This window comes from Camellia sinensis, chromosome 8, assembly GCF_055761805.1.
Source record: "Camellia sinensis isolate YWXY chromosome 8, ASM5576180v1, whole genome shotgun sequence".
Taxonomy (NCBI): domain Eukaryota; kingdom Viridiplantae; phylum Streptophyta; class Magnoliopsida; order Ericales; family Theaceae; genus Camellia; species Camellia sinensis.
The window spans coordinates 40,844,426-40,864,313 of record NC_138968.1 but is presented as its reverse complement, the minus strand read 5'-3'; the positions used below and the strand labels follow the sequence as shown (position 1 = coordinate 40,864,313).

The 19,888-nt window shown below is 39.4% G+C and overlaps 1 protein-coding gene, 1 long non-coding RNA gene and 1 pseudogene across 13 annotated transcripts in view; all 3 read right to left on the bottom strand.

Annotated features, from left to right (window-relative positions):
• Positions 1-19,888, bottom strand: part of LOC114284510 (uncharacterized) — a 58,832-nt gene that overhangs the window by 14,694 nt on the left and 24,250 nt on the right. For 11 of the 12 annotated variants that reach the window (XM_082882527.1, XM_082882528.1, XM_082882529.1 and 8 more), the window contains 12 exons: positions 19,618-19,699; positions 18,738-18,877; positions 18,532-18,642; positions 18,227-18,343; positions 17,984-18,073; positions 8,432-8,485; positions 8,157-8,231; positions 7,598-7,673; positions 7,329-7,428; positions 6,340-6,409; positions 4,546-4,619; positions 4,275-4,384 (listed from right to left, as the gene is read on the bottom strand). In XM_082882527.1, the coding sequence (XP_082738653.1) occupies positions 4,275-4,384; positions 4,546-4,619; positions 6,340-6,409; positions 7,329-7,428; positions 7,598-7,673; positions 8,157-8,231; positions 8,432-8,485; positions 17,984-18,073; positions 18,227-18,343; positions 18,532-18,642; positions 18,738-18,877; positions 19,618-19,699 (1,099 nt within the window). The remainder of the gene's footprint in view (positions 1-4,274; positions 4,385-4,545; positions 4,620-6,339; positions 6,410-7,328; positions 7,429-7,597; positions 7,674-8,156; positions 8,232-8,431; positions 8,486-17,983; positions 18,074-18,226; positions 18,344-18,531; positions 18,643-18,737; positions 18,878-19,617; positions 19,700-19,888) is intronic. The other variant, XM_082882534.1, reaches the window with a different exon arrangement.
• On the bottom strand, positions 402-656 carry LOC145796906 (uncharacterized). Its single transcript, XR_014337607.1, has 2 exons — positions 548-656; positions 402-511 (listed from the first exon to the last, which is right to left on the bottom strand). It is a non-coding gene; the product is annotated as an uncharacterized LOC145796906 (long non-coding RNA).
• On the bottom strand, positions 12,592-13,659 carry LOC145797435 (binding partner of ACD11 1 pseudogene; annotated as a pseudogene).

Genomic DNA, 19,888 nt, shown 5'->3' with positions numbered 1-19,888 from the left:
CCTTTTGAGGGTGCGACTTTTTAAGGGTCCGATAAGACTCTGTAAACTGTCCCGACATAGATTCCGGTTAGTTTCTACAAGGGTCCGACAAGACTTTGTAAACTGTCCCGACATTGATTCCGGTTAGTTTCTACAAGGGTCCCGCAAGACTCCATAAACTGTCTTCTACAACGGTCCGACATGACCCCGTAAACTGTCTTCTACATTGGTCTGACACGACCACACAGTGTCTGCTACACCGGTCCGACATGACCCCATAAACTGTCTGCTACATCGGTCTGACACGACCACACAGTGTCTGCTACAACGGTCCGACATGACCTCGTAAACTGTCTGCTACAATGGTCCGACACGACCATACAGTGTCTCCTATCCCATTTTTCATTTTAATTGTCAGCTTATTTTTCTGTTTTGTTCCTCTCTTCAAACTCAAGTTGGTTAGTTTCTATCCTCCTTGAGTTTGCGGGGGGCTGTTAGAATTTACCATCACCCACCACCACTACCACCTCACCTACTCCACTATCACCTACCACCACTACCACCTCACCTACTCCACTAAACCTAACCCACTACACCACTACCACCTCCACTTCACCTACTCCACCACTCCATCTCCACTTCACATCTCCTATATATAGGAATCAATGTAAACATCAGAAAATACACAATATCACTTATCAACCAATAATACATCAGTTATTTTACAAAATTTTTGGTGGCCAAATATGAAGAAAGAGATCGCGGAGTTCGTCTCTAAATGTTTGCAATGCCAGCAAGTAAAAGCAGAACATCAGAGACCAGCAGGGTTGCTACAGCCCCTTCCAATCCCAGAATGGAAGTGGGAACATTTGACCATGGATTTCGTTGTAGGGTTACCACGAACTCCTCGAGGTATGAATTCAATATGGGTCATTGTAGACCGATTAACTAAGTCCGCTCACTTCCTACCAGTAAAGACTCAGTATAATGCAGATAAACTGGCGGTAATTTATGTGAATGAAATTGTAAGGCTTCATGGTGTTCCGGTCTCAATTGTGTCAGATAGAGATCCGAAGTTTATTTCCAGATTCTGGCAAAGTTTACAAGAAGCCATGGGTACAGAATTAAAGTTCAGCACAGCTTTCCATCCTCAGACTGACGGTCAATCCGAGAGAACGATACAAATGTTAGAAGATATGCTTTGCATGTGTATTTTAGATTTTCAAGAAAGTTGGGAAACCCATCTACCGTTGGTAGAGTTCGCATACAATAATAGTTACCACTCAAGTATTGAAATGGCACCCTATGAAGCTCTGTATGGAAGACCGTGTCGTTCTCCCGTGTGTTGGGCTGAAGTTGGAGATAAATCCTTGTTAGGGCCCGAAATTATTCAGTTAACCACTGAAAAAGTTAAAACTATTTGGGAAAGGTTAAAAGCGGCACAAAGTAGACAGAAGAGTTATGCGGACAACCGACGAAGGGACTTAGAATTTCAAGTGGATGACCATGTCCTTGTAAAGGTCACTTCGATGAAAGGCCACCCAAGGTTCGGAAAAAGGGGTAAGTTGACACCCCGTTACGATGGTCCCTTCCAAATTCTGGAAAGAGCGGGTCCGGTAGCTTACCGGGTTGCCCTTCCGCCACATATGAGTCAAGTACATAACGTGTTTCATGTCTCTATGCTTCGAGGGTATCTTGCGGATCCGTCTCATGTTATTGATTACCACCAAATTGAGTTGGATGACAAGTTAAACTTATGAAGAGAAACCAATCCAAATTCTTGACCGGCAAGTGAAGCAGTTGCGAAATTGCGAAATTCCTATGGTAAAGGTTGAATGGCAAGAACATTACGAAACCGACGCAACTTGGGAAAGAGAGGAGGAAATGCAACACCAGTATCCGCATCTGTTTCTACACTAAGGTAAAACAAGTTTGAGGGACCAAACTTATTTAAGGGGGGGAGAGTGTAATAACCAGACCCTCGTACATGTTTTCTGATATATCTTCAGACCCTATTTTGTGTTTTTGAATGCTTATTGTGAAATCCTATACGAAATTAAGGTTAAGCGAACTCCATGTCTAAGGGTGTCTATCTGTTTAAACAAGAAAAAGTATCTGTTACATTAGAATGTTTAAATCAGAAATTAGAAGCCTTAGGGGCTTAATTATCTGAAATTGATTTTATATATGTGATCAGCATAATTTTTGGGTAATATTAAGCATTTTTGGAAAATTTCAATTTCGGATGTTTAAACGATTGATTTTGTCCTTATTCAATCTATATATATATATGTCTATAAGCTTCTTATTGAGCTCAAGACTTAGGAACCTTCTCATAAAATATTTCCTGGGAGAAAAGTGAAGAGAGGATAGGAAGAAGGAAGAAGTGAGAGAGATTGAAGCTAAGGGCACACTCCGGGAGGAACAAGCACGTCATCACAACACTGTGAGCAGTAGTACGCTGCACATATAGCTAATGATTGTCATTAGCATGCTAATGATTGTCATTAGCATTCTATTAACGCATGATTATTATGTATGTAATTATGTGAATGAAGCCAAGCATGAAAAGAAATAAAGAAAAGAATGAAATACTTTCACATGACTCGAAGTGTTTGTAAGACTCGGGGCCTATGGCCGTTCCGTATAAGTTGTTATGATACGAAACAAAGTGCTACACGGAACTAAGTGCTACGAAGTGAGTCACCTCTAGAATCCGTGTGAGACACCTCTTGAGTTCATACAAGCATGTTCAAGGGCTTAATGCCAAATAATTCAAGGGCTTAATGCCAAATGTTTCAAGGGCTTAATGCCAACTTACTCAAGGGCCTCGTGCCATCATGTTTCAAGATATTATGTTTCAAGCCATTACGTTTCAAAAATGGGCCTAAGGCCGTTATGACATTAGTACAGAATCAGACTAACTATGCGTGCATCTTCTTACGCTTGATGCATTATATTTCAAGTTAAGCATCGTTTTATTTAAGTATTACTATTCACTGAGTCTGGCTCACTCTGTGTTATGTCTGTTTCTGTAGGTAACCAACCCGGTGGTCAGTCCTAGCCATGACGCCTGTTTTTCTTTTGTCAACCTTCGCATGTTCAAGCACTGTGCAAGGCCATTTATTTTGTGAAGTCTGTTAAGATGTTGGCTTACTGTTTGATTGCCACCTAAGGTCGAATGTATATAACTTCAATAGTTTTGTTTTTGTATATGCCCAATTATGGGGCTGGGACTGCATATGTGTATGTATATAACCGATGCTCTGTGATATAGTTGGGACTTTATCTATCTACTATGGTACATGTGATGTATGAGATCCTGGCATGTAGAAGTAGCTCAATGGAGTTCATATGTTTCATTATTTTCATATTACGTGCTTCCGGTAAGGCCCCATATGTCATGTACATCAGGTTAAATGTACGTTTCTGAATAGGTCATGCCCAAACTTTTAGGGGCAAGTTTAGGGCGTGACACAAACTCTTCTCAATTGTCCCTAGCAGGTTCTTTCGTTTGCTGTACACAACAAACTCTCATTTATTTTTTATGTTTTGTTCTTCCAAAACTCAAGTTAATTTACCTACTCAAGGTTGAGGGGAGCTGTTAAAGCATATCTAAAATATATTATTTTCCATATTAGGTTTCCATATTTCTATAGATTTCCTTATTCTCATGATTTCTTGATTAGCACTACATACAAGTCCTATATATAGGCCGCCTTTTGTAATAGTTCAATACAACAATATTATACAACATTATTCAATATATAGATATTCTCTTCTCTCTCTCTCTCTCTCCATACAATTATCTTAACAAATATACTAGTGTAAATATTGAGAACTTCAGGAAATGTTAACTCTCTGGGGAAAGCACAATTAAATAATATCAATATCAGCATCTACCAAAAACGAAACAAATAAATAAAATAAATCTTAGAAGTTCACAAAGTTTCCAAACTGTACTTTTTATTAAAGTTGTCATATCCCTGTCAAATAACTATGGTTAAACATAAAAGTACCATTTAGACATAGAAAATATGACCAATGAAGCTATACTATAATAACCATTTAACACTAATTAAATTTGAAGTGGACAATGGATAAACAAGGGTTTCCTCCACTCTTTTAAAGACTATAATACACCCTTGAATCATGACATTTTGATATACATTTAGATCAATATTGATCAGATCATTTTAGGTCAAAACCATAAAACATCACAAAAGGAAGCAAACAAACTTTTAGTAGCATTTGAATACAATGAGGAAAACCAATTAAGTAATCAAGATACATACCTGAGCTGGGACTAGAGATTGTTGAAGTAAGAGCTGCACTAGATTTTGCTGGAGCAAGTGGCGTTTGTTCAGAAGGCTTTCCTTTGAGGGTCAAGGAACTCATGGCCCATCTGGCATTTCAATTGTCACAGTCAGTGTCAAAGTGAAATCTTTTGGCGAACTTTCTCTAATATTATAATATTGCAAGAGAAGAACTATATACCATCCAATAGAATCAAAAATCAAGGAAGTATATAACTGCCACAGATTAACTATATAGTAATTAACTTACCCAAGTAAACTATCGTTTCCAGGTATTGATGTGATTAGTCCACCTGTACTCCCAGTGGTATCCCCTACATTTGTCTACACGAAAGACAACAAATACAGAACAACAATGTAATTGAACCTTAGAGGACTAAGAAGGAAACAATCACCATCATCATAGCTAACTTCCTCCCCTATATTGACAGTTACTTGAAATTATTTCTTTGCTTTCCCACAAAAGACAATAATTTACACTAATATAAATAGAGCTACATGTTACAGTTTGCTCACATTATTAGTTCCAATTGAATCTGTATGTTTGAGTATGCCCAATAATTTATCGAGAAAAGACATTAATAGATAAGCAAAAGATTACTCATTTAGTCCATATATGCTAGGTTCCATAAGCAAAGGCCTTGTTTGGCAAAGGCTAAAATTGGGCTTTTTAGGCTAAAATCCACAAAAAGACAAAATAGGCTAAAATAGCCAATAAGACAAAATGTCACATCAAACCCATAATCATTTCACTTTTTCTCCCACAAATATCACATTCAACTACAAAAAAATCCAACTATCTTCTCAAACACACAAATTTTAGTCTACTAAAATAGCCAAAAACTAAAATAACCTACTAAAATAGACAACTTCCCAAACAAGCTGAAATAACAATTTTGCAATTTATAAGGACCAATTGGCAAATGACTGGCATGTGTGTTAGATATGGAAGAATCATTTTATGCACCACCAGGAGCAGAGACCTGTTTTGGACGTCACACCCATATAATTTGAACCTGCACGGTAACTTGGCCTGAAAGAAGGTGGAATTAAATACATGCATGAACCCGTTATGATGATGAGCTTTTGACTCCCTATGGAAGACACAGTACCTTTGTTAAGTACGATAGACGCACAAGGTAATATGGACTTTTGGGGTGAAGTAATCTTGTAAGTCAAAGGGGCAAGACAAAGCTGTATCATAGCAAATTCGTACCACTTACTATTTCACTTGAGATAGCATATATGAAGGACACACAAGACTGGATTGGTTTAAAGGCAGTACAATCCTTGAAGTTAAGATTTAAGTAAAAGACACAGACCCTATATCTGGCAGAGAGGAGTAAGTCCAGTGAAACCCTGTGGTGAACAAGATTTAAGTAAAAGACACAGGCCCTATATCTGGCAGAGAGGAGTAAGTCCAGTGAAACCCTGTGGTGAACAAGAAAGTCAATTGAAGGGATTCTTCAACAGCTTAAGAAAGCACTTGTTGAATGAGTCAAAACGATTTGGTGTATCTGGAAGCCCTCAAAGCATCTGAAACAACAGAAGCACCAGGAATTGGCTTATCAACTTCCTCTGACAAATTGTCCATACCATCAGGAGTAGATGGATGTATTGCATATGGCTCCTTCGTAACTCTTCATAGCTTTCTTCCTGGATGAAGGGTCTTTCGATTTGCGTTTCTCCTACGCAAAGTATGGCTTCCTCAGATCGATGAACATAAACTCGATGATGAGCATCATCTCGTCTAGTCCTGTATAACACCTCTGCTGGTGCTATATTTGCTCGTTCCGCCATAGATAATTGTAATTGTACCTCTGGAGAGATCTGCTGCTCTAAGGTATTTGATGTGGAAGGACGTCCCCTTATTCGTTGAAGTGCATGCTACTTGATAAACACAATGTAACATTTCAGCTATTTTTTGTGCTTCATAATGTCCTACAGATTCTGAAATATCTAAAAAAAATACACCCCAGAAGAAGAAAAAGAAAAAAGAAAATGCCCCACTGAAATCAAAAGTAAGAAGAATCCAGTAACACACCTTCTCATGGTTCTGCTTCACTATTTGTAAAAATTGGTCAACTGCTTGGAATGCCTTTGATTGGACGTCACTGTTCCACAGAAAGGAGAGTAAAAATCTTACATAATTCCCCGCAAAAAAAAAAAAAAAAACAAAAAAAACAAAAAATGGATATGCTATTCTGGTTTAATATGAACGACTGTAGAATACAAAACAAAGAACAAGGACCTAAAATTTAACAACATAAAAAAAATAATTTAACAAATCCAGGGCAGGGGGGAAAATGAAAAGGAAAGATTTAGGAGTTAGGAAAAGTGATATACATCAAAGACTTTCACAAAAGAAAGTTTTACAGATGACAAGAGGAACACCTACTGAAAATCAACCTAAATCAATTTTTCCTAGAGCCTCAAAATTGACAATATTCAGTCTTCATATATACTTCTGCCTCTCATACTATGTACACCCCCGTAGAGTAGTAGGGGCAACTTAACAACAGAACTTAGGTAACAGTGATTTCTAATTTGAAAGAGATGAGTGTACTTTTGTATATTGTTAAACAATTGCATAAGACAAACATATGTAACCAAACCTCTTTTTCCCAACACAAAGTTACAATAAAACTTGTAACTGTTCCAAATATAAAGACCAGTTTAATGACCATAAGAAAATGTTTATTTTTGTATTTTTAAACTAACTTTAACTGCCAAAATGTAGAACTATTCCTATGTTAAATCTTGATATTTTTATGATTGTAGTGTTTTTCTACACTTCACCAACTGAAGTAAACTTTATGATGTAATCACCTAAAATTCCAACAGATAGAAGATACACGACACCAGGAGAAGGGATATCATTTTATTGTCAGGAACATGATGCCACAGAGACTCAGACCATGCCCTTCGAGGCGTTTCTTATATATATATATATATATAAAGATAGAACGTATTGAAAAAACAATGAAGGATGAAGTAAAAATGGCAATATAAATTATCAAAAGAAAAGATAACCTGTCAGGATCAATTGTAAGTACAACAATATTTGGAAGAATCCTGGTTGCTATCTCAGTGACATCATAATAGGAATTGGTGGCACATAAAGCCATAACACCTGCCACAATATAAATGTTCTTAATCAATATTGATATACATATGTATGCATGTATATGGAGAGAGAGGGAGAGAGAGAGAGAGAAGAAATGTAAGGGTTCTTTGAAACAAACACATTAGTAAAGGCTAGCAGAGAAATAATCAGAGAAAACAGTATGTCTAATTCTTACCTGCTCCTCGGGCAGGAGAGAATGTATCACGCAAAGCACGAACTGTGAATGCATTTATCAGAACTCTTTTCCGTGTCTGCAATTTAGTTTCAGATCCATTGGTTACACGTAATATGTGGACACGTCTAATCAAAATATGTTTATCAAATGAGCATTAAATGTTGAACGCAGTACTAACTGATGAATGCAATAATAACTGATGCTCCTTATCCTAGTCGACTTTGCACAAATTTCAAAGAAAGTGTCTTTGACAAATAAATTTACAGAAATGTCCATCTTGCTTAAAAAAAATTGGGAATCAAAATTGTATTTAAAAATAAATATAAAGAAGGGTAATAAAGAAAGAGATGGTCAAAACTTTGAACTTTTCAAATTAGAACACAAAAAATGAGAGTTCCAAAAATGGGAAGTTGGAAACAAAATGGGATGGAGGGAGTATAAAACACACAACACCACATAACCATAGGCCCATAGCTTTAGCATGTCAAGCAAATTATACTGTAAGTCAGGATACCATTTAATGAGGAAAAAAAAAAAAAACTAGTTGGCTGTTACAAACCCCATCATTGAGGTAGCTGGCAATATTCCCAATCAGTATCGTGGTATTTGTTCTAATAGCTGGCTCTTCATCAACCTGCATAACTTACAAGTATGAAAAAGACAAACAACAAAACATAACAAATGAAAAAGAAGAAGAAAGAAATCATAATGCATCAAGTGAGTTGAATTATTACAAATAGCAATAACATTACAGTAAAAGAGAGAGCCTGTAAGTGTAATTGACAATCAATTTTAAATGCCTTACGATTGAATTAGCAAATGAATGATGAATACCTGTAGCTTAGAAAGATACTTCAATAGAGATCCTGAGAGAGTGCGTTGAGACAGCTACAATAACAAGTCAAACAAAAACAATATTTAGAAAGGACTTAGAAACCACAAATCATAAGCAGAATAACATGATCCAAGGATTCTGAAGATGGACAACCACAAGATGGCAAAAAAAGAAAAATAATAATTTACTTACAAGATAAAAACATAATTATAACTAATTATGTACACGAATAATTAAAAGGGATACACTTTCATCACAATGAAACATACCCATTTATTGTTATTACAGAAATACCCAACTCAGCAAAGCCTCAAATCGTAACAACTTGGAATGAGCTATCATAAGCCACACCCTTGACCAAAGCATAGGCCACTACATCTTTTCTCACTGCCTCAGCCAACAGTCCTTTGGGCATTTCTTTGGTTTTTTCTCAAAACATCAACCTCTATCAAATTCTCATCCTTATTCAGCTGTGTTTATTAAAATATGCTACAGTGCTTCAGGAAACTTTTCTTGTGCTCAATTGATGCTACCTTCACCCTCAGAATGCATTTGTTATTCATTCCATATTTCCTTGCATTTCAGCTGGTCCATCTCATCAGTCTCACTTCTGCTAATGTTACTTGAGAACATGCCTCTGGATTACCCTTAATTCAACATAGAGCGTAACTGATCTAAATAGCCAACTTCTTAAACTTCCAATTCCGACTTTCTTAATAACCTACGATCACATAATGCTCCAAGAAGCATTTCTCTACTGGACGACTGCTTTCATACTGTCATAGTTGACGGGATAATGCCTCTATAACCTCCCACTCTCTTGAGAAAATCAATTTATGATTGAGAATGAAACAAAGGAAGAGCACCATAGCACCTATTTAAGAATAGAGGTATCATAGAACCCTGCACAAACTACTGATGAAGCAATCAAATCTAGAAGTAGCTTCTTGGAATTATTTGCTTAAGGTGCTAAATTGTCTAAGTTTATCACCAGAACATCCTTCAAAAATTTGCACAAAATTTTGTTGCTATTTTAGTTTGTTTCAATTGTATATTTTTAGTTTATTTGTGAAATTGTGGATGCGGTTACGTCTGTTCCTAGAGGGGGATGAATAGGCCAAACTCTTAATTCATTCAAATTACTAATTAAAAGTTATTAAGTGGATTATTTAAATCAATTTAGTTGTCAATTTCAATATCTCATGATCACCAAGCTATTAGAAAAGCAGCCCAACAATGCTTATTAAACTCTAGTCCCAAAAATTTAAGCTATTAGGAAAAGGATCCAACAATGCATATCAAGCTTTAGTCCCAAAAATTTAAGCTATAAGGAAAAGGTCCAATAATGCATATCAAGCTCTCCAACAAAATCCACAGAGCATCGTAGTAAATAAATTAAGATAAACAGTCTCCTTGGTTAAAAAACCGAAGGCCCCTGCCTGTCAAAATCCACTGGATCAAAACTTTAATCAAAATAATCAATTAAATGACTACCAAGTTTACAACCCAACCTTTGATGCATTAGCCTTGACATTTTCCCCTTCAAACTTGCAAGCACAAACTTCAGTCACATGTGACTCTGACACTGGTTTAAACCAGATTTTGTCTACGTCTCCGCTCCTTTGAAGTTTCGAGCGCAATTAGCAATATGGAAGGATAACCAATGCAATAAGAGCGATCTGTGGTCCTGTTTATTTGGGCAATCCAAGGGGGGATTAGGGGGGATGGCCGGATAGAATATGATGTGGGGCCTACATTTTTTTTTTTGGTCTTGCATTGTCTTTGAACATCTTCACCCTTGAACACTTGGATACTCAATGCATACACCAAACCTAGACACTTGGCACACAATTTGTCTCCAGAAATTGATTACTTTTTAAATCCTATAATAATCTGTGTCCGATCCATTTCATATATCTCAAGGAGCTACACCTAACCTAGACACTTAGCACACATTTTGTCTACAGAAATTGACAACTCTTTAGCTACTATAACAATCTGTGTCTGATCCATTTCATATATCTCAAGGATTTCTGCTAGATCTAAAACTAGGTGTAGACACAAATTTTAAAACATGAAGTGTTTAAACACATTTTAAAATTTATGTTACAAATGTCCACTGTTTAGTTTTTGGACTAAACAGTGTTGATTATTTGAATAGCAGGTTCTTATTTCCGATCTGTATTTCAGATCGTTAATTACACATTTTATACAAATGAAACCTCCGATTAATGAATAACAAAATAAACAACAAATGACAAATTAAAAAAAAAGAAATATTTTATTGAGATTGTTGTTAAAACCTATCACCTACTTCACCCACTTAAACCTACTCCACTAAACCTAACCCACTACACCACTACCACCTCACCTACTCCACTAAACCTAACCCACTACACCACTACCACCTCCACTTCACCTACTCCACCTACCACCTACTACCACCTACTCTTCTATATATAGGAATCTGTAGAAATTTAATGTATAAAGAGAAATGATTGTATTATTAATTGATATATTGAATGTTACAATGATTCCTATATATAGAAGAGTAGGTGGTAGTAAGTGGTAGATGGAGTAGGTAAAGTGGAGGTGGTAGTGGTGTAGTAGGTTAGGTTTAGTGGAGTAGGTGAGGTGGTAGTGGTGTAGTGGGTTAGGTTTAGTGGGTGAAGTAGGTGATAGGTTTTAACAGTCCCCCGCAAACTCAAGGGGGATAGGAACTAACCAACTTGAGTTTGGAGAGAGTAACAAAACAAGAAAATACATAAAAATAAAAGAGGATAGGAGACACTGGATGGTCGTGTCAGACCGTTGGTGAAGACACTGGATTGTGGTGTCATAACGTTGTAGAGGACACTGTATGGGGGTGTCATAACGTTGCAGAGGATACTGTATGGTGGTGTCATAACGGTGTAGAGGACACTGGATGGTTGTGTCAGACCGATGGAGAAGACAGTTTATGGGGTCATGTCGGACTGGTGTAGTAGACAATGTTGTGATAGTTGTTGTGACAGTTTACGGAGTCTTGCTGGACCCTTGTAGAAACTAACCGAAATCAATGTCGGGACAGTTTACAGAGTCTTGTCGGACCCATGAAGGAGCTAACCGGAATCAATGTCGGGACAGTTTACAGAGTCTTGTCGGACCCTTGAAGGAGCTAACCGGAATCAATGTCGGGACAGTTTACAGAGTCTTGTCGGACCCCTAAAAAATACACTGTATGATGGTGTATATAGGCTGCCCAAATATATATATATATATGGATATATATAGTGAGCCCTCAAAAGTCGCGCCCACTTCATCAAAAGGCGTGCCTGACAGAAAGCGTCGAGCCATCAAAAGGTGAGCCGGAGACGCGGCGAGGCACGTGAGCGACAGAGTGGCGTGTCGGCCGCGTCATCAATGTCGATATAAACCAATGCGGAGGCTGTGGAAACCAAACCAGGCTGAAACCTCTGAACATTGTCAGACTGAAACACTCTGAAAAATACTCTGGATCCAACCCTTCTCTGAAAAACTCTGCGTTTTCGGAGAGAGAAACTTTGTAACACTCTGTAACCAATCCTTCTCTGAAAGTACCAGTCGGAAATCGCTGCGTCGCTGAAACACTCAGCAACCCAAAAACATGGCCTCGTCTTCCCGTGGGCTGCTCACTCTCTTTCCCGACCTCAATGAGTCAACAAGAGAGAGAACTGGTGCGGTGGCCAGTGAACCTCAACCAAACACCTCTGTGTTTGCTCCGTTGAACTTTCCGATGCAGTCGGTGGAGCAAAAAATGGCGGTGCAAACTGATATTGAGGCCAATCAGTATACTCTGAAGTCATGTGTGGAAACCATGACTGCGGTCACAAACTTGTCGCACCGGCTGCAGAGCAGGACAAATGAGGTGCAACAGTTAAACTCCCAGCTGGCTCTGCTCCAACGCATGTATAAGGATGCGCGAGCAGAGATAAGTGTGCTAAAGGCAGAAAACAAGGAGCTGAAGCGGAAGGCCACCGTGATGTTCCGATTTGGAGGGCCGCCATATGCTGCAGTGGAGGAGCAGGGAGGAGGCAACTTGCTTGGTGGTCTAGGAAGCACGGAGGCAACACCGTCAAGGGCCGTCCAAGACGGAGGCAAGAAGAAGAGACCGGCGACAGAGTAGGTCGGTGGGTGGCCGTCACTCTTGGTGATTTGGCCGGTGCGGGCTTTGAAGATTGCTCGGATTTGGTGATTTAGGTGACTCGGATAAATGAATCTGCGCAAATTCATCCACCATTTTCCTTCGCTGTTCCTCTTCAGCCATTCCTACCTTCTGTTTGGTCTTTTGGCCAACATCTCCAGCTGCCTTTGCAACTTTACTAAAAACACCAGTCACCCACGTAGTTCCAGTTTGTACATACGGGTTCTTCATTAGGGCTGATCCAGCACTACTGACTTTTTGCTCAGCAACAGCATATGCTGATTTGGTTTTGTCAGAAACCTGAAATTTCTGATCTACTCCCCGAACCTTCTCATTAACAACAGAAGTCCCGGCGCTAAACTTTTCGCTAAGCCCGATTTTTTTGTCAAAAGAAACAACCTTAGCTGTGGCTGTGGAAGTCAACTGGTGCTTCTCATCAAAGGACTTGACCTTGCTGACCGCATCTTTGCCTAACACAAAGCCCTTTGCAAGCACGCCGCTGACTACATCCTCTGCCTTCCGAAAAACAGATTCAGAACCACTTGCGGTTTTGTTTTCTGTTTTAAGAGGAGCTGCAAAAGCAGCAGGTGGAAGCTGATAATCTGGATCCAGATTTGTGGTGACGGTCAGATCAACTATTGTTGCTCCCGAAAGTAAGACTGCAGTTTGTGCTCCTTGCGAATCCTTGAAGGTAACAAATGCTATTTGGGATCGCTCAGTATGACTCAGCATTTCAACATATTCAATATCACCAGAAAAGGAAAAGAACTCCTTGACGTCTTGCAAAGTTGCCCCTAGGGAAACATTGCTGACTTTAATGGTTCTTATCGACATCGAGAGAATCAGGGATCGAATGAGAGAATAGGACGATCTGGATTGGTGATCTTCAACAATGGATGGATGAAGGTATGTGTACAAAATTCCAGCGGGCAGCGAAGGCAAGGTTGCCGGCCGGCTGCCCGCCGGTGAGAAAACAAAATACGGGCCTAAATCTTATGGCTCTGATACCATGTAGAAATTTAATGTATAAAGAGAAATGATTGTATTATTAATTGATATATTGAATGTTACAATGATTCCTATATGTAGAAGAGTAGGTGGTAGTAAGTGGTAGATGGAGTAGGTAAAGTGGAGGTCGTAGTGGTGTAGTGGGTTAGGTTTAGTGGAGTAGGTGAGGTGGTAGTGGTGTAGTGGGTTAGGTTTAGTGGGTGAAGTAGGAATCATTGTAACATTCAACATATAACAATCAATAATACAATTCTCTCTATTTCTCTATAGATTAATTCTTACATAGTATCAGAGCCAGGTTAAGCACTTAATATTTTTCGCTTCACCGGCGGGCGGCAACCTCGCCTTGGCCGCCCGCCGGACCTCAACCTAATATTTCTGAAAGAACTCAGAACCAACCACTCTTATGAAGGCTACTGGCTTGTGCTGAGCAACAGCCTTAGTAAGCATGGTCAACCATCTGCATGAACTGGTCGATCTTCATAGCCAAAACTATACCAAAACCCAGCAACTCGGGCCAAACGTTGAGCACTACTTCTCCAAGTCGACCCGGTTACCAAGATCCGATCACCCAAGTCAACCACACACGTCCCGACTCGTACAGTCGGGTCTGACTCAGCCCAGCAAATCAAGCTTCCACACCTCCACCGAGCTCCCGTCGCGAGCCAACACGCCTTCCGACGAACTCAGATGGACGATCGGAGCCGAGCCACGTGTCTCGTCATCCTCGTCTTCGCAGAGAAGAGCTATGAGCTCAACCTGAGCTTCAAACCTTTCAAGATCAGCCCGACCGTCGTCCTCGTCATGAGCCTCTGCTTCATCGGCTTCGACACCGCTCTCCATGTCTTCGGCAAGCTCTACCGCTACTGATCTGGTGCTCCTGGAGCTTGATTGATTTCTCTGATCTCGATCGTCCGAGTTCGGATCCCTCGGTAATTGCAAAGTGTAACGCCAGTGGGGATAGTTTCAATTCACATTCTGAACACATCCCTCATCTCCGTCACCACCGATGAGGACCTCCACAACATGCTCCAGAGCTCCGTTACAGTTACAGACCCCTCGGAAGAGGCGAAGAAGCCATGATCAGCGTTCTTGCTCAGGAGCGTCTACTGATCGTTGTGTTGGAGCAACGCAGACGCATCTACAAATCAATCAGCTACCCAATCTCAATTCACCACTCATTCTCAGATGGGAGAGCCTATTTTTGAAAAGAGATCTCGTTTGGACAATGCAAACAAAGCTGTGGACCAGACATTGGGACCATGCCCCCTTTTTTTATTTTTAAAACCCATCTTTCCTTCTGCACTCCACTCACCGACTCCCTCACATCTCCGCTTTCTTTATTTTCTCTTATCTTTCTTTTTTTCATTAAAAAAAAAAAAACAAAAACAAAAAAAAACACCCAAAACAATTTACAAATACAAATTTGCACAATAAACCATATTTTATTCATCTCAGGGATCAACCCCGATTACAATTTTACATCTCACCAAAAAAAAAAAAAAAAAAAAAAAAAAAACCACACAAGATCACCATCACAACAACAACAGATTTGTTTTCTTTTCTGCAGACGGCCACCCACCGACCTACTCTGCCGCCGGTCTCTTCTTTTTGCCTCCGTCCTGGGCGGCCCTTGACGGTGTTGCCTCCGTGTTTCCCACTCCACTGGGCACGATCACTCCCGCCTGCTCCTCCACTACAGCATATGGCGGACCTCCAAATCGGAACATAACGGTGGCCTTCCGCTTCAGCTCCTTATTTTCCGCCTTTAGCACACTTATCTCTGCTCGCGCATCCTTATACATACGTTGGAGCAGAGCCAGCTGGGCGTTTAACTGCTGCACCTCATTTGTCCTGCTCTGCAGCCGGTGCGACAGGTTTGTGACCGCCGTCATGGTCTCCACACATGACTTCAAAGTATACTGATTGGCCTCAATATCAGTTTGCACCGCCATTTTTTGCTCCACCGACCGCATCGGAAAGTTCAACGGAGCAAAACCAGAGGCGCTTGGTTGAGGTTCACTGGCCACCGCACCAGTTATCTCTCTTGTTGACTCGTTGAGGTCGGGAAAGAGAGTGAGCAGACCACGGGACGAAGAGGCCATATTCTGGGTAGTTGAACGGGAAGACGATGCCATGTTATGGGTTGCTGAGTGGAGAAGGGTTGGTTACAGAATGGCAACAGAGTGTTCCAGAATCTCTTTCTCAGAAACGGAAGAGTTTTTTTCAAAGGATTTTCGGCGGTTTCAGACTGGTTTGCACAGCCTCCGCCTCAACCTTGGTTAAATAGCCGAGGCAACACGCGCATCATGCGCCTCTCGGCGCTCGCCGACAACATGGGCGCTCCTTTTGATAGGCACGCCTTTTTGATGGCACGCCTTTTTATGGATTGGGCACGCCTTTTGATGGCACGCCTTTTGAAAAATTGGGCACACCTTTTGAGGGTGCGACTTTTTAGGGGTCCGACAAGACTCTGTAAACTGTCCCGACAGTGATTCCGGTTAGCTTCTTCATGGGTCCGACAAGACTCTGTAAACTGTCCCGACATTGATTCCGGTTAGCTCCTTCATGGGTCCGACAAGACTCTGTAAACTGTCCCGACATTGATTTCGGTTAGTTTCTACAAGGGTCCAGCAAGACTCCGTAAACTGTCACAACAACTGTCACAACATTGTCTGCTACAACGGTCCGACATGACCCCATAAACTATCTTCTACATCGGTCTGACACGACCATACAGTGTCTCCTATCCTCTTTTCTTTTATGTATTCGTCTATTTTCTTGTTTTGTTACTCTCTCCAAACTCAAGTTGGCTAGTTCCTATCCCCCTTGAGTTTGCGGGGGGCTGTTAAAACCTATCACCTACTTCACCCACTTAAACCTACTCCACTAAACCTAACCCACTACACCACTACCACCTCACCTACTCCACTAAACCTAACCCACTACACCACTACCACCTCCACTTCACCTACTCCACCTACCACCTACTACCACCTACTCTTCTATATATAGGAATCATTGTAACATTCAACATATAACAATCAATAATACAATTCTCTCTATTTCTCTATAGATTAATTCTTACAATTGTTATGGGTTTTGAACCCTCGAATACAAAATACAGTTTGGGTTTGGAACCCTTTACCTATTCATCGCCATTAGCGTAGGCTCTTCAGTTCTCTAGGCTTCTCTTCTTCTTTTTTTTGTAACGACTTCTTTAGCTCTCAATTTCTTTCTCTCTCTCTCTCTCTGATCTTTTCCCTTTTGATTTTTCGATCCCCCCGGTCTTGTGTGATGGTCCCCATATTTATGGAGGGCCATCAGGTGATAGGAACGCTTCATCTTCATTTTGAATTTCAAATTGAATGATATTTGAATTTCAAATTGAATGATAACGCCATTTAAATTTTGAATAATAGCGCTATCTGATTAATCGTATATCTGATTAACCGAATTGATCTTTGGGGTTTCATCCTATGTGGTGTCTTTGCTGTAGGCTCTACAGGTGTCATCTTTCGTAGGCTCCACGTGTCATTTGAGCATCTTGAATAACGTCGTTAAGATACGACGTTGTTTTATTTATACACTTCAACGGAGCAAATTAATCATTTTGGGAAGTGATTGCCTACAACAATCTTATTGTAGGCTCTATGTATGTCATTGACTGTATTTGAAATTTAAACATAAATTTGGTTTAAAATTTATGTGCCAACACTAGGTCAGACTTATGATATGTAAGACACGTATGAACACATAAAAATGCACTACGAATTTCTAAAGTTTAAGAGACGATAGATTAATAGGTATAAATCTACATCGTTTTCCTATTATCATTAGATCCTAAGTTATCTTGTTCAAATTTGTAATGTATTTCATGTGTGTCTAAGCGATGGATCCTTGTGTCCCCCAAGTATCCAAATCGTGTCCAAGCAATATGTTTGGACATGTGTCCGACGATTGTTGGTAAGTGTCTAACACGTGTTGGACAAAGACACCACCTTCTTAGAAGTGTATGTGTTTCTCAGAAGTCGGCATAATCAGCTTAGAAATCTTCTAGCCTTCACTTGAGCAAGATTGTAATTCAATGAAGGGATAAGCAAGGAAACAAAATCAACTTATAATTGAGGAAGAACTAATACAATAATAGTTGCTTCTGACTACCAATGCTAGCAATGGGATTTGAGTGGAAAGTTTTAACATTGTTTCCAAATGTAGAAGGTTAAGAAAACCCACACTTCAACACGACTAACCAGTTCTACTAGTCTCTTTATATCAACTGATTCTCATCACATAGACAATTTTTTCATCATTACATTACATGCCAAAGACCATGAAAAAGGGTCCTGCTACTGCTACCAAAAGAATAAGACACACACACCTTAGGAGCCAGAACAAGCATGGATTTAAGTGTCATTTCACGAAGAAAAGCAGATGTGTCGGAGAACCCAGTAGCAACATGAGGGTAAACCTAGTAAAAAGAACATACGTTTTAGAATTTCAAACTCTATGGCGAAAAAGTAAAAGGTCAACAAAAGTTATGCTCCGAAGGGCCAAAGAGGAACAAACAAATTTTGCCAGAATGCTACGAAGATATTATAATAATTTAGTCCTGACTGCATACTTGCTCATCTACAATTTGTGCTGACAGTGATTCCCCATATTGATCAATATGCTGCAGGAGACCAACTCGAATAGACTGGTCATTGGAGGTGAAGAGTTTAACAATTGTTGGCAATACCTACAAATAAGAGCAAGGTATTCTAACAGATGAAATTAAATTGAAAAGTCATGTATTCTAGACAGATCATATTTTTAAAAAATGGTAATTACAAAGACAACATATTCAACAAGAAACCCAGCAATAGGAATTAATTCAAAATGTAAACAATTTAAAAAGGACACCATAAGGCACTGGAAGACTATGACCTTGATACTAAATTCTTCTGGTGAAAGCCAAGAACCCATTTTCAACACTGCAGTCAAAGCAGGGGCAGTAGCTGAACCAAATTCTAGGGCAGAAGCTAATAAAGGAAGTAACTGTAGAGACAGGACAACAAACAATGATTTTGCATTGAAAACCATTGACAATAATACTGATGTTTGAGCATATCATATTATCAATCTAAAGAAACCTTTTTCAGAACAATTTGGCGAGGGAGCTGTTCTGCCAGATTTGGGAGTTTGCGGAAGAAAGTATCCTTTTCAACGCTGTCCTTCAAATTCAGAATTTCCATAAAATGTATGGTATCCACCAACTTATTTTGGAAATATTCTGCAGAAACATAGCTTGCTTCTTTCAGTAAAACACAGGAGAAAGTATGGGACAGAATAGATAATCATTGAAACAAGTTTACCAATGGCAATGAAATTAAAGGAAAGAAAAACAAAATTACCCCAAACACAAAGTGCAATGGAAAAGGCATATCAATTCAAACTGTAGATATTTAATGTATAAAGAGAAATAGAGAATTGTATTATTGATTGATGTTATTGATATTATTGAATGTATACAATGACTCTCCTATATATAGAAGAGAAAAACATACTCACCTACCACACTCAACTCTCACCTAACACACTTACATCTACCTACCACACTCAACTCTCACCTAACACACTCAACTCTACCTACCACACTTACACAAACGTTGAATTTCAATGAGATAAATACATAACCAGAACAAACAACAGTAAGATTTAAATTGAAGATACCCAATCCAAAAGGTTTAATTGCCAACTATATTGCAACAAAAGCAAAGGAAACATGAACTATGCCACAGTTGACAGGCACAAAATTGATTGGTTAAAAAAGCCAAAGTGGGGGGCACCAAAAAGGGAAGGGAGGGGTAACTGACAATTGAATTCAAGAAACATTCTCTAAGGTAAAAATAAGCTGCAGTCATGGGCAATCAAACGAAGGCAAATTTTCCCAAAGAAAATGCAATGCTATTTGAATTCCAAGAACAAGAAATCCGTCAGGCATTTACTTAAATAGCAAGGAGGAGAACTCACCACTATTTTCTATAAGCTTTGATGAGTTCAACCTGCGAGCAGGCGTGGAACTCAAAAGCCGCTGATAATCTGGAAGTAGAGACTGTGAGCCAAGAAAATACACAGATGGAAATGAAGATGAATCTTTCAATTGACTGGAAAGTAAAAGCAATCAAAGACAAACAAAAGTTTGTTAGCCACGGGCAAACACATGCGCATACACATCCGCATTTACTTGCTCAAACAATGACACTAATTTAATGAGTAAAGAAAGTGAAACTGAATAAAGAAA